This window comes from Malus domestica, chromosome 11 (genome assembly GCF_042453785.1).
Source record: "Malus domestica chromosome 11, GDT2T_hap1".
Taxonomy (NCBI): domain Eukaryota; kingdom Viridiplantae; phylum Streptophyta; class Magnoliopsida; order Rosales; family Rosaceae; genus Malus; species Malus domestica.
The window spans coordinates 40,383,091-40,396,478 of record NC_091671.1 but is presented as its reverse complement, the minus strand read 5'-3'; the positions used below and the strand labels follow the sequence as shown (position 1 = coordinate 40,396,478).

The 13,388-nt window shown below is 39.5% G+C and overlaps 2 protein-coding genes across 4 annotated transcripts; one reads left to right on the top strand and one right to left on the bottom strand.

Moving 5' to 3' along the window:
- Nucleotides 1-1,682: 1,682 nt before the first annotated feature.
- On the top strand, nucleotides 1,683-7,542 carry LOC103449266 (uncharacterized). 3 transcript variants are annotated; one of them, XM_029089263.2, is made up of 13 exons: nucleotides 1,856-2,311; nucleotides 2,925-3,324; nucleotides 3,436-3,486; nucleotides 3,598-3,660; nucleotides 3,813-3,995; nucleotides 4,162-4,432; nucleotides 4,547-4,653; nucleotides 4,807-5,170; nucleotides 5,303-5,786; nucleotides 5,939-6,241; nucleotides 6,354-6,992; nucleotides 7,114-7,152; nucleotides 7,264-7,542. In XM_029089263.2, the coding sequence occupies exons 8-13, from the start codon at nucleotides 5,154-5,156 to the stop codon at nucleotides 7,447-7,449; spliced, it is 1,668 nt and encodes a 555-aa protein (XP_028945096.2). In that variant the 5' UTR covers nucleotides 1,856-2,311; nucleotides 2,925-3,324; nucleotides 3,436-3,486; nucleotides 3,598-3,660; nucleotides 3,813-3,995; nucleotides 4,162-4,432; nucleotides 4,547-4,653; nucleotides 4,807-5,153; the 3' UTR covers nucleotides 7,450-7,542. The 3 variants fall into 3 exon arrangements, with proteins under 3 accessions (XP_070664215.1, XP_017190960.3, XP_028945096.2); XM_070808114.1 differs by lacking the exons at nucleotides 5,939-6,241; nucleotides 6,354-6,992; nucleotides 7,114-7,152; nucleotides 7,264-7,542 and having other exon boundaries at nucleotides 1,683-2,311; nucleotides 5,303-5,450; XM_017335471.3 differs by lacking the exons at nucleotides 5,939-6,241; nucleotides 6,354-6,992; nucleotides 7,114-7,152; nucleotides 7,264-7,542 and having other exon boundaries at nucleotides 1,683-2,311; nucleotides 3,415-3,486; nucleotides 5,303-5,450.
- A 184-nt stretch (nucleotides 7,543-7,726) lies between these two features.
- LOC103449174 (U1 small nuclear ribonucleoprotein A) lies at nucleotides 7,727-9,996 on the bottom strand. Its single transcript, XM_008388465.4, has 4 exons — nucleotides 9,618-9,996; nucleotides 8,877-8,970; nucleotides 8,664-8,749; nucleotides 7,727-8,253 (listed from the first exon to the last, which is right to left on the bottom strand). Exons 1-4 carry the CDS (start codon nucleotides 9,903-9,905, stop codon nucleotides 7,966-7,968), a joined length of 756 nt encoding a protein of 251 aa, XP_008386687.3. The 5' UTR covers nucleotides 9,906-9,996; the 3' UTR covers nucleotides 7,727-7,965.
- Between the last annotated feature and the right edge of the window lie 3,392 nt (nucleotides 9,997-13,388).

The window sequence follows — 13,388 nt, the reverse complement described above, 5'->3', positions numbered from 1 at the left end:
AACTAGAGAGGATGACGTCGTTTCCCACCAACGCGCCTAAACACAATTAGAGACCTTTTAGTAAAACTATAACTAAACAATAGAATTTGGGAAAACAGACGGCGAATTTGGATTCGGCATGTCAGAAAACCTAATGAGGGACCTCGGGTTTTTCCCCCGTGTGCGGCACATGGTAGCCGGCCGCCCCAACTAGCTGAAAAATCGAATAACTCCAAAAATTCCCAAATTTTATAGGAATGAAGATCTCGATGAGTGGAGCAAGTTTCATACATGTGACTAAGCCCATTTTGGCCGGTAAAAGCCCCAATTTCCCTCGAACCCGCCCGAAACCCTAAAAATGGTGAATTTTAAATTCTTCTTCTCTGCTACTTTGCCGCCTCCAAATTTGTTTAGGCTTTGTTCTTGAGCTCAAGAAGAGTCTAATGGTGGTGGATATCAACGAGATTGCAATAAAAAATGACGGATCGCGACCTAGGGACTCACGAGGTTGTCGTCGTTGTACACCATGAAACGAGGCCAAATCCCAAAATTGGAGTGGAAAATTAAAGAAGAATAGTCGGTGAGAAGTTTACAGTGATGGCCCGGTGAAATTCGTCAGAAAATCGCCAAAGGAAATGGCGGAATCTCACACAGGGTACTGGGTTTGAAACGGGTCACGGTTTGGAAACGGGTCAAGGAAAAGGGGTCTTGGTTGAGTGCCTCTCACTTTTCTCCTTTATCTCGTTTCTTTGCTTTCTAATTGGTCCCTGTCTTTCCTTTCTCTCCCCGATTGGGCATTAGCCTCCCTTATTTTTCTCCTTTATTTTCCATCTCAGCCAAACACGTGGCTTCCTAGATTTTGCTCCAACAATCTGAAGTCTTCCAAAAAATGATCAATTGACCATTTTGCCCTCAACTTCATTCGTTAATAACTCCTTCGTTATAACTCCAAATTACGTTATGTTTGCGCCCACATGTTTGTAGCGACGAGTATTGTGAGAATACGCCAAGAAAACGGATCTTACGTGACACGACAAGGCGGTCAACAAAAGTCAACGACTTTGCCACGAAGGGCATTTTTGTAATTTCACATTTAAAATTATAAAAACCGTAATTTTTTGGGACGGGTCGTTACAAATCTCCACTCAGATAAACATCAATTACTAGCCATTTCCTACAAAATATTTCTTGGCAACCAAACACAGAATGCGAAAGCTCAAACCTTGACCTAGAGGAATGTCAATTGAATGTTCAGAAAGCCTCTCCAGCAGTTATTTTTTCGACCCAGTTGCCGAAACTCGACGAATAGCAGCTTCTTCACGCAATTGCTTCACGCTCATGCCCCGAAACTTTTCGGTGGCTTTCATTTTCTCGGACCCAGTTGAGTCCCCACCTCCCACCTCTTCACTTGACTTCCTTCCCCTCTTTCTATTAACCAGTGAAGCTTCTGCTGCTGAACCATCACTTGCGTCAGTGGGTTCCTTTTTCTCCTAGCCAAGAGCGGAATCGAGCCTCCGAACCTGCAGAATATCAAAACCAATAGCAGAGAATTCGTCAAAATCTTGGAGAGAGAGAGAGAGAGAGAGAGAGAGAGAGAGAGTAGAGAGAGGGTGGGGTGTTGTCAGACCAGGGTGGGTTTGGTTCCGGTGGTGGCTGGAGTTGGTCGGTCGGAGTCGTCCTCTTTCTCCGCAGCGTCCGCGGCAAGCGTTTTTGGCGGGCTTTTACAAGATATTTGATTTGTGGGAAAAGGCCCAATGTTTTGGGCAGGCCCACCTGTTTTGGGCCGGATTAATTGTGCGGTTTTGAAAAATAAAATAAAAAAATTATGCGCACGTGTTAGATTAAAACTACAAACTACAAAAAGAAAAAAAGTTGATCAACACAGTAGATTGCGCGCGCTTCCCCCTTCCTCTTCCCTCTCAGTCGTCCACTCCGCCGTCGCCACCGCCGCCATGGACTCGATTTTAAACGCGTCGTTAGAAGAAATCTGCTTGGAAGGCCGAAACGGTCTCGCGATATCAACCCTCTGGTCCAGACTCGAGTCCTCTCTTTCATCCTCCAATTTTTCTGATCATGGGTTCAAACAAACCTTATGGGCGGAGCTCCGGTCAGTCCCGACCCTCAAATTCCTGAACCAGAAGCAAAATCCCCGGTACTACAGCCCAGCGGATTCTTCAATCCAGTCCTTCCAAGACGCCGAGAAACTCGACCTGAAGCTCGTCGCCGATCAATGTCTCAGGGACAGCTTCCTGGGCCTCTACATTGCCCAATCCTCCGTCGAAAACATGTGTTCGTATCAACGCCGAACCCTTGAAAGAGTTGCCACCGCTAGGTATCAACCTCTCCTCTCAAAATACAGAATCTAACTTTCCAGTTTATTTTTAATTGTTCGTGTTTTGTATTTGTGAAATTGATGATGTGGTTGTGTGTGTATATGTGTGATTTCATGGTTTCGATTGATTTGAATATCGCCTAAGTACAATGTGAGGGAAGCAAGCTAAGTAATTAAGTTAAAATATTGAGTAATTAACATCGAAAAGTATATAATTGATCGTCATTGGTGAGTTGAATGTAACGTGCTTTGTTTGAACGGATTTCTCGTCCATCATCGGAATTTTCAGGCAAGCAAGTGGTGACCATTATAAAGTTAGAAGTTTGGTTTTTCCTAATAAATGTGTACTTATCCGATTTTACGTTGCTTAGCATAAGATGTTAGTGAATTGCAATGTGAGCCAAGAAAACTTGGTACTCAAGCAAGAGATGTTTTTGTTGTTAGACTAATTAACATGGTGCATATAGTTTCCCTCTCTCTCTCTCTCTCTCTCTCTCTCTCTCAGAAAAGTGTCGAGAGATTGCTATTTTTCGGTGTGGCTGTGAGATAATGATTTGGTAGGATAATTAGGTTGTCTTATGGTTTACTTTATTGTGAATTTGGGTACTTGTAGAAGGGATGGAATTACACAAAGTCAACTTTCCAAGGAATTGGGCATTCAAGGCGAAAACTATTTCTACAAAGTGAGAAAGCTTGAATGTCAAGGGTTAATTGCGAAGCGACCTGCATTGGTGAGGAAAAAAATTCCTGGTGACGAAGGCCACTCGAGCAATAATTTGAGCGTGAGTACCAATTTGATATACTTACATCGCTATGCAAATGATTTGGGCTCTCAACAAGAAGTTGAGATCACAAAGGTAGAACAGAATACAGAGAGTTTTGGGAATGCAAAAGAAATCCCTGCAAGTGGAGATGGATTTTCGGGAAATGGGGTTAAAGATAATGTGCTTGTAAATGACTATTTATCAGCAACGAAGGCAGTCTGCGATAAGCTCAAAGAATCCAATGGCAAGGTCAGGTTTCATAAAAGTTTTGGTAGATATGTCAAAGTAGTTCTTTTTACAGTTTATGTTGAATTTGTTTATGTTACTTTGTTGTCAAAGGTTCTTGTTTCGGATCTCAAGAAAGAGCTTGGTTACAGCGGAACACGTTCAGGAAATAGAGCGTGGAGGAAGGTGAAATTGGATTAACTATATACACTGTTATTAATCTCTGGACTAGCAATTTTACAAGTTAAACTGATGTTTTATTTGAATTGTATTGTTCCCTGCATATTATTCTTCCAGATTTGTTGCAGATTGGAAGCTGCTCATATTGTGAAAAAGTTTGAGGCTCAAGTAAATGAGAAGGTTTCCCAATAATCTTTTTAACCAAACATCGGTTCTCTGGTGTACATGTTCTATATTGTGGTTCTTCATTCTTTTATTTGAACAGTCTCTTGGATTGGAAGCTGCTTGTGTTTGTTGGTAATGACTTAATATCGCTTTTGCAATTTGGACAGGTTGAGCAATACCTTGTTTTGCTGAAAAAGTTTTGTCCGAAGAGTCTCGAGCCAAAAAATCTTGGGCAGGTGAAAATCGTGAAGAAATATCAAACTGCTCATCTGCTTGCGGAACTTCCGATTGAGCATCAAATTCAAGAATTGATTAATGCTGCAGGATCAGAGGGTATTATTATGTCTAATGTGAGTGCATTGTGTGTTACTCTTTGTTCGGGTAAATGTATTAGCAGTGTTCCATTAGAGCCTGCTCTGTGTGGTATAATTCCTGCCATTTAGTATAAGTTTCATTTCAACTACTAATACATAAAACCAATTTTCCCTTAATATTTTTCGGTTTTGCTATAAACAGATTTCCAAGAGGCTTGGAATTGGCAGGAAAGAGAGTGATAAGTGGATTGAAAGTATGTGCTCTAGGTTTGGGATGATTAAGAGGAAAGAACGAAACAAAAAAGTCAATGAATATCGAGTTTGGGAACGAGGGAAATGCAATTTCAAATCAGCCAAGGTATTCCTTAATCAATCAGAAAATGACAACACAACAACAACAACAACAACAACACCTTATGTTAGCTATGTAGATACTCTTGATAGGACAGATCAAATTCAATCAACTTTGACAGGTGATACTGCTAACTTGTAAATACGAAAAATTAGAGATTACTGAGCTGACCCTTCCCAGTGGATCTCCTTGGTGTAATGAATCTAAGCATATGCATCTCTGTCCTGGATTACAGAAACGGAAACACATGATGCCGCATCAGATACACCACTTTCTGTCTTGAATCCACATCTGACTTTGACAGTGGACAGTGCCAGAAAGGAAGAAAGCATGCTCGAACAGGTACAGTTTCTTGTCCTCATCCCTTGCCTTGAAGAATTTTCTGGTCATCTTATTAATATTCGTTATCTTTATGTTTGTTACTCATTCAATATATGCAAACATTCGTCCAATTAATCATGTTTATGATAAGTGCCACCATCTTAATGGATCCAGGATAAAGGGGCAGGACTTCAATCTCAAAAAAGTGAACATGCTTCCTGGAAAAGGAATAGATCTTCTAAAGCAAGCTCAGTAGAGTTCACAGAAGTTGAAGGGGTAACTGGAAGGCTGGAAGAGCAGATGCTTGACAAATTACCTGTTACTGTCAAAACATTCATGGAAGGAAGAAATCTCTTGTTCACTTTTCCAGGTGAGCATGACGCACATTTGCATGCGTTCCAGATGGATGGTCATCAAGAAACTGACCAGGAATCTGGAACAAAAGATACTGAGGGGTGTCATTCGATCTTGAGTATGTGCGATTTTTCAAAGTTGAAGCCATCACGTCAATTCAGGTTTTCATGGAAGAGGCTGATAGGTAAGAAAAGAAAATATGTAAATATCATTACCATGAGAATAATCCATCAGAGATAGGATCCCTTTTGTCCCTCCATGTAACAATTAGTTTTTCCCTATTTGCATTTCACTGATGTTGATATCGTTCCTTTAGGCAATTGGTTATTCAATATGCAAGATGGTGCGCAACTCTTGGGGCGAAATATCATCACCAGATAAATTGGGCTTCACTTCCTGACCTTCCAGCACCTCCTAGTACCTGCAAAAGAAGAATGTCATATCTGAAGAACAGTAATGGAAAATTTAGAAAAGCTCTGATGAAGCTCTGTAACATGCTCAGTGAAAGATATGCTATGCTCTTGCTAAAAACCCAGAATGGGTCACTTAACATATCCGATTGCAGACAACTTTTCCAAGGTTCAGCAGAGGAAGGTTATAACAAGAATTGTTCCAACATCAGTGACCGTAATCAAAGGACAGGTTTTCGGGAAAAACTGTGGGATGATTTTGATGATAAGAATATTAGAAAAAGCCTTGATGAGATACTTCACCACAGGATGACTAAAATGGATGCCACCAAAAGAGATGGATCTACGTGTGAGGCAGGGTCAGACCATAGTACAAATTCTGAAGAATATGTAAGTACCGAACCCCTACACCTCGAATTTTACATGCATAAACAGCTTGTCAAATGTTGTTACGTATTTGTATGCTTTCTTCCTTTTTTATCCTAGTATATGCCTATATTTGGCCAATCTAGCTTTTTGCTGAAATACATTTTCACCTGCAGGACCCGCAGGGATCTGAATTGATTGTACCATCAGTTCCGAGCGATGAAATTCAGAATGATAGCAGAGGAATTTCTGCACAACGATGTGTTCAACACCTTCATCAGAATTTCTTTAAACTTTTGCATGAAGGAGTTGTTAGTGCACCAATCTACAAATCTTTGGCTGTAGAGCTATTTAAACTTGTCTTCTTGAGTACCATAACAGCACGAGGAGAGCAAAATCTGCCTGCAGAAATCCAACAGCGTTACTCAGAGCATGATCTTTTAGCAGCTCTCGACTACCTAAGAGATAACAAAATTGTGGTATGTCTTAGTTTCTGTTGATTTTTGGATTGACCATTTAATTGCATTCTCCTGTTCATATAATTCGTAAGTTTTATATATATTTCCTCCCTGATGAACTTTTATTTGGCAGGTTGGGGGTACTGACAGTCAACCTCTATCCCTCTCACCTCAGTTTTTCTCTAACATTTTTAGGTCACCGTTTCCTACTGATTCTGGAAAGAGAGCTGCCAAATTGGCTCGTTGGCTCCGTGAAAGAGAGAAAGATCTTACAGAAGGGGGGATTCATCTGTCTACAGATTTAAAATGTGGGGACTTTTTTCATTTGTTTGCTCTAGTTTCTTCAGGCCAACTGTCGATTTCACCACACATTCCAGATGGAGTGGGAGAGGCTGAAGATTTGAGAAGTTCAAAACGGAAAACTGGAAGCGCTGAATCTTTGAACTCTAAAAGACTAAAATACTCAAGTGATAATCTTTCCCGCCGAGAAAAAGGTTACCCAGGAATCATGGTGTCTGTATATCTGACATCTTCTACGTCGAAGTCTGTAAATCTGTTGAAAGATGACGGTGCTTCTAGTGGCAAAAAACACGTCAGTGGAAATAATCATGTAGAACAAACTGGCAGTGTGCCTGAAGGTTGTATGGAAGACAAAATGTGTGCGCCAACACTGCCGTGGATGAATGGTGAACAGAAAATTAACAAGATTTTCGACAAGGGACTCAAACGGCGCCTTCTTGGGATTGTGATGCAAAATCCAGGGATGTTGGAGGTACTTTCACTCCCAGGAACTATAAAACTCTGTTTATAGCAGGAAAAAAACAATGTTTCCCTACTTCATGTCCCTGTTGGCTCTGATTCTCGCTTATTTCTCATCATTTCTTACGTTGTAGGATGAAATTATCCGGAAGATGGATGTACTGAATCCGCAGGTATGCCAACCCACAGTCCCTTGCATGACAAGTTTATCTACCGATATATTATGCCCACTCTTCCCTTTCAGTTCAGCAATGCTAATGTTAAAACTTTCAAATTTCTTACAGAGTTGTCGAAAATTGATGGAGTTGATGGTTCTGGACAAGCATCTTCATGTGAGGAAGTTGCATCAAACTGTTTACAGCGGTCCCCCGCCAATTCTAAGGACCCTCATCGGAAGCAGCTCCGCCCCGCCAAAAGAGGTGGTTCGTGAGCATTTCTTCGCAAATTCCATGAGTGCGTGTATGCTGTAGGGATGTTTTAGCTTCGTCCGGCATGTAATTAGAAGTATAGCAGAGCTGTACAGAATACTTGTTTCTTGCAGTAGGATATCGAGAATTCTAGTATGTTCTGGTGTATACACGAGAATTTTTAGCCGTGATATAAAAAATATACACTGAAGCATACTAGATCGAAAAGTTATATAACAAGTTGAAAGCAAAGACATAATACACTGTTCTGTACGTAAAACCACAGCGACGGCCAACCACGAAAATCAAGATAGGTTGCGATTGCAAAACAAATCAAAAGTAAAAAACATCAGATGCGATTAGCACTTAACAGTTAGAGACAACATAATCCATGATGAATCTTCGATTGTTTGCAGGGCCACACGAAAACGAAACATTGACTCCGCAAATTTTTCCTCTTCTAATATATCCCGACAGCAATAATACATCGAAGCATCGTATCTCAACAGATAAACAACATTCTAGTTAAGGATCCATGGCTGCAGCTTACAGGAATAGCAAAGACCTAAATCTTGTTGTCTACTTTTTGGCATAGGTAATCAACATCGAACTCTGCGGTGTCAACTTAAAAGATTGGAGTTCCTGCATTGCTACCGTTGATTGCATCTCATCTCCATACTCCACAAAAGCAATACCTGGCTTCGCTTCCACCATTCTAACCTCCTTGAAACCGGCATACTGGCAGAAGAGCATTTGCAGCATCATGGGAGTTGTCTCCTGCGGAAGATTCTGCACAAAAAGTATGTTGTTTGGTGGAGCAGGAGCCTCAGGTAACTTCACACCACCGGGATACGGTATTTGGGAAAGCTGCACGAGGTTGGGAGAGAGAAGAGAGCTTCAATGTACCAATACAAACTTGGAATAGATAAACCATGAACGGTACCACTTGAATGATAAAATTTCCAATCACTGAAATAAACCAAAATTACTTTATCCGCGTGTTTTCATAACAGTTTCCCGACCTTAATACTGTTATACACCTATCCAATTTATGTTCCAAGAAATTTTTCAATTTCCCAACTTTTATAAACCACGTGCAGTTTTCCACTAAATGGACTTCCGAATCAGTTAAGAGTTGTTTCAGTTCAAGTACGATCAATCACGGCAAATAATAAATATGAACAAAGATATCCAAATAAGAACATAAATAGAGAAGGTATAAACAAAGCTGAAATTGGGAGTAAGTTATCCCTCAATGAGACAGAAAACTTGCTTACCGGAGGTGCTGAACCAAAGGTACCACCGTAACCCGGAATGGGCATTCCGGCTTGGCTTGCATCATGTTGCTCTTTTCGTTTTTTCCCTGCCACATAATGAACAGAAAACAAGCATTAAAAACAAATGTATCAATCATACATCAATACAGCATTTTTGTTCCCAAACAATATATCTTACTGTCATATGTTTTATATAAATGAGAGAGACTTTACCCTTTTCCTCATGCCTCTTCCGTCTTTCGCGTGGAACAAAGGTACCATCAGCCTTTGCTATCACATCCGATTTTGTCTTTGCATATTGTATTCTCTGCATTAATCACACAGCAGTAACATGATGCTCAAAAACAAAACAAAACAAAACAAATCATACAAAACGGAAAATCTTCCGGTAATCCCAATTCATTATATCTCTCAAACAAGCATAGAGAATAGTGTCGTGAAACATAATCCATCCATTCAACGAAATGAAATGACATGCCAATGTGCTTTTTCGCCAACAACAATCAAGCCTTATCCCACTAAGTAGGGTCTGCTGTATGAATCCTACAACACCATTGCACTCCGTTTTGCATCAAGTCTTCCTTTAGCTCGAATATATGAATGTGTTTATTCACCATTCAACAATAAAAAACAGAATTCTAGACAATGCAAAATACAGCATAACAATCATATGAATGGCCAGCCCCAGCCCTATCATATAGCCGTTCTAATTTACGCGTTCGGGCATCATCGAGACTGACTAACAACCAGAGCTGGATGATGCCCAATTTCCAAATTTGAACTTACAACCACCTAAAATCCATTTTCCCATTTCAATTCACTTGCTTATGTATACCCTTTTGTGCAGTACGTTAACAATACAAACGGAATTTCAAAGAACAAAACAAAATCAAAGAAATATTAAATTTTCCAAATTAAACAAACAGAGAAAATTAGGTTAGAACTGCGTAGTACCATAGGCTTGTCGTAAAAGGGGAAGCCCTGCATCTGGTGAAGGGCTTTGGTGGCGGAGGAGACGTCCTCGAAGACGAGCCAGGCTTGACCTTTGTGCTTGAGCGTCTTGAAAGCCAAGACCTCCACAATCTTCCCGAACTGCGAGAACACAGCCAGAAGCGACTTTTTCAGTTCGTCCAGCTTTATTTTCTCGTTCAGGTTGTTGATGTAGATCGTCTGGTTCGCCACGACTTCGCCGCCACCATCACCGCCGCCGCCGCCTCCGCCTCCGCTGTTGTTCTCTGCCATGTCTGCTTTCTCGGTGCTCAGTTTCGGATTTTGTTTTGAAGCTGCGGTGGAGACGAAAGGGGTTTAAGCTGACTGACGAGCTCGACGGCGAGGCGGGCACCCCTTGCACTTGGGCCCTAATTTTACTTTGGGTAGATTAATGGGCCTTCACTTTTAGCTACCAGATAAATTTGAGGCCCAATGGTTGAGATGCTTTAGGCCCAATAACTAAAGCTTCGTTTGGTGTACAAGGATAACGTTGTATTGATTGGTTCAGTGTACATTGTACACCCAAGTTTTGTCTCTGGGCACTCTGTTTCTCTGGAAACACAATTTACTCTCACATATTTCTTTGGACACCCAAAATAATTTACTAAACTTTCAAGAATACCCTTCTTTTACGTTTTATGAGTTTATTTTTCTATAGGCACCCATTTTTTATTTTCTTTGGACACCTATTCTCCTTGGATTAATTATGAAGGCTTTCTCTTCAACTTCGTAATTTTCGCTTGATGGCATAATTCTATGTCTACATGTGACTGCATGGTTCTTTTATTTCGTGAAGCAAAATTTGCATTATAACCAAACGCAATATGAGGAATAGTCACGAAGTTTAGATACGCGCGGTAGAGTGAAATTTAGTCGCGAAGTTCATCAGTCGCTTGTTAACCCTTGCTGTTTTTTCAAAACCATGTGGGTGTACAAAGAAAATAATGTAATTCCTTCAAAAATTATTAAGCCATTTGTGGTAATTATGAGTTTAAAAGTCTTTTCTTTTAAATAAAATTGATGGGTGTCCAGAGACGAAACTTGGATGTATAAAAAACCACTCACTCATATTGGATACCTCGTTAGATTCAATGTATATTTAACGAGAAATAGATGCTAATTACTAATTTGAAGGCAGAAGACGGATTAGTTGTAAACAAAACTTATTCCTATTATAACATATTTACTTACAGAGAATGAGAAAGGACATGAATTGGGAGAGGAAAAATGGAATGAGAACGGATACTCTGGTCCCTCAAATTAATCATGCATTTTCAAATATTGGGCTAAGGATTTTAAGGTGCGACACACAATTTGTTTCGACTTAATATGTATTAGTAAACATAGGGAAGGTTAGTAATTCAAATAATTATCATTAGTAAACTTTCGGTCAATTCCCACCAAAATGAAAGGATTAAGATAGATAAGTTTTATCATGAGTAATCATCTTCTTCCTTCAATCTAGATAAGAAAAAAAATTGACATAATTTCTTACTTCAACACATTAGTAAATTTTCCAAATCTATTAGAATCTTAACCACCAAAGGAGGCGCCGAGGCGTAGGAAGCACAAAATTTAAATTCAGTTTGGTGTCTAGCTAGGACTAGATAAACTTGGAATAGGGTCTAAGCCAATACTATTTAGTTTCATTCATCTAGATGACACTTATAAGCAAGGACGGAGCCACCATGGGCCTAGGGGGGGCGGATGCCCCCACTGAGATTTTTCTGACGCTGGGATGCTGCTCAAATTGAGCTGGGTTTGCAGCAGCAGAGCCCCCACTGAACTGATCTGGTTCTGCTCTCCGACCTGGTTCTGCAGAAGTTCTGGCTTTGTTGTTTGAGGATGCCCCCATTCACACAAAGTTCTGGCTTCGTCCCTGCTTATAAGGCACAATATGTTGAATTGTTGCCCAATTTAACAATTCCAATTCAAGCACTCATTGACTTTGAACTCTTCGTGTGACTCATATGTTAGTTCAATTTATTTGAATTAGAACTTGATCCAACCAATAAAACCTTGAAAATGACACAACACAGAATGCATGCCAATAACATAGATGCTATAACCTCTTTCCTTGTCTTTGGCATACATGTGAGTACATAACTCGGATACACCGTGAATGTAACTTTTTGTGACAATATATAAAACAACACTAGATTAACACATACTTTTACATATTAACACGAGACAACTCGACAACATTTAACCCGTGCTATGTAAAACAAGGGAGAAAGAGGTGATTATTGTGGAGAAGAGATCCTCTTCGGATCTCTTCCACCAAGATCACCGGATCAAGTGATCCGGACCTTTGAAATTTCATTCAACGGCTCAAAATTATTATAATTTTTAAGATGCCAAAACAGGTGGCCCATTAGATGAAATTTCAAAAATTCGAATTACTTAATCTGATGATCTTTATAGAAGAGATCCAAATATGATATCTTCTCATTGTTGTGGAGGTTCCTTAACCTCTCCCACTTGGGGCACTTGACTGCACTCATAATTTAACCCCAACCCTTGTGTTCGTTGTAGAGTCACATTCCATCCACTTGGTAGGAAATGGCTGCTATAAAATAACAGAAGAAGAGATGATATACAAGTGAAAATTGTTGTTTATCCATATTCTAATATTTTATATAGAAATATTAAATCGCGTGACACATTGTTGAATTGATGGACATGGCCCGTGGCCTTTTGAATTGTTCTTACGGTGTCTAGAAAAAGCAAATAGTCAAATAATCCCACCAATTGTATGGTACCTTCTTTTGTATTTTGACGAATACCATATATTTCTTAGGGTTTTCTAGAAACAAAGACTGGATGTCACCAATGAACCCGACTGATTCAGAGCAGTAGAGTACGCAGGAGGGAGCCGTGAAAACAATCTCACCATTGCTAATTGCATGGGTAGAACAATGTCTAATTATCTACTCAATGATGAGTATGATCTCTTACTCAAAATTCTTCTTATTTAAATTACAGAGTTTTGTGTTTAGGATAAGAATCGTTCATATTATGAATCACTTTGTAAAAATTAACTCAGTAAAAAGTGAATTAAAACTATAGTCGTTTAGTTCATATAATAGTAAATACATAGACGATTCGTAATGTTTTTACTAATTATGTTCTACTGTTTTTATACACCTCCTTGACAAAACGATATTAGTTTAATTGATTTTTTGTAAATGAGATCTTTATTGAGTCATTTATAATATGAAATGTTATGATCATAAATACGAAGTTCTATAAACTAGCGACGAACAATTTTGAGTAGAAACTCTTACTCATTTTTTTGAGTATTATTTGTATATGTATATATGTTTTTTTTTAATACCAAACAAGCATGAATTACAACTCTCATAAGTATAAATTGTGCTGATGTTACAAGTTAATTACATTGTGCGATACATATTACCATCTTTGTACAAGTTGGTTCTACTTCGTTACCTATTTTAAATTTTAATACATAATAAATTCGTACTCTTAATTTAAAATTCTGTTGCATAAAAATTCTTCTCCATTTATGTGTTCCCTATGAGATGCCAGAGTGGAGGAGTGACATGACACAAAACATAATAACAACAAAATATCTAAAGGATGCATGCATGCACGCATGCTGCTGCTGCTGGTGGCAGCAGCTGCATCGATCTAATTCTTCAGCAGGGCAAGTTGCAGTTAACTGCCGGCTGAATCCGGATGCGACGCCGCGGTTTCGAAAGAAAGCAGCCCTCT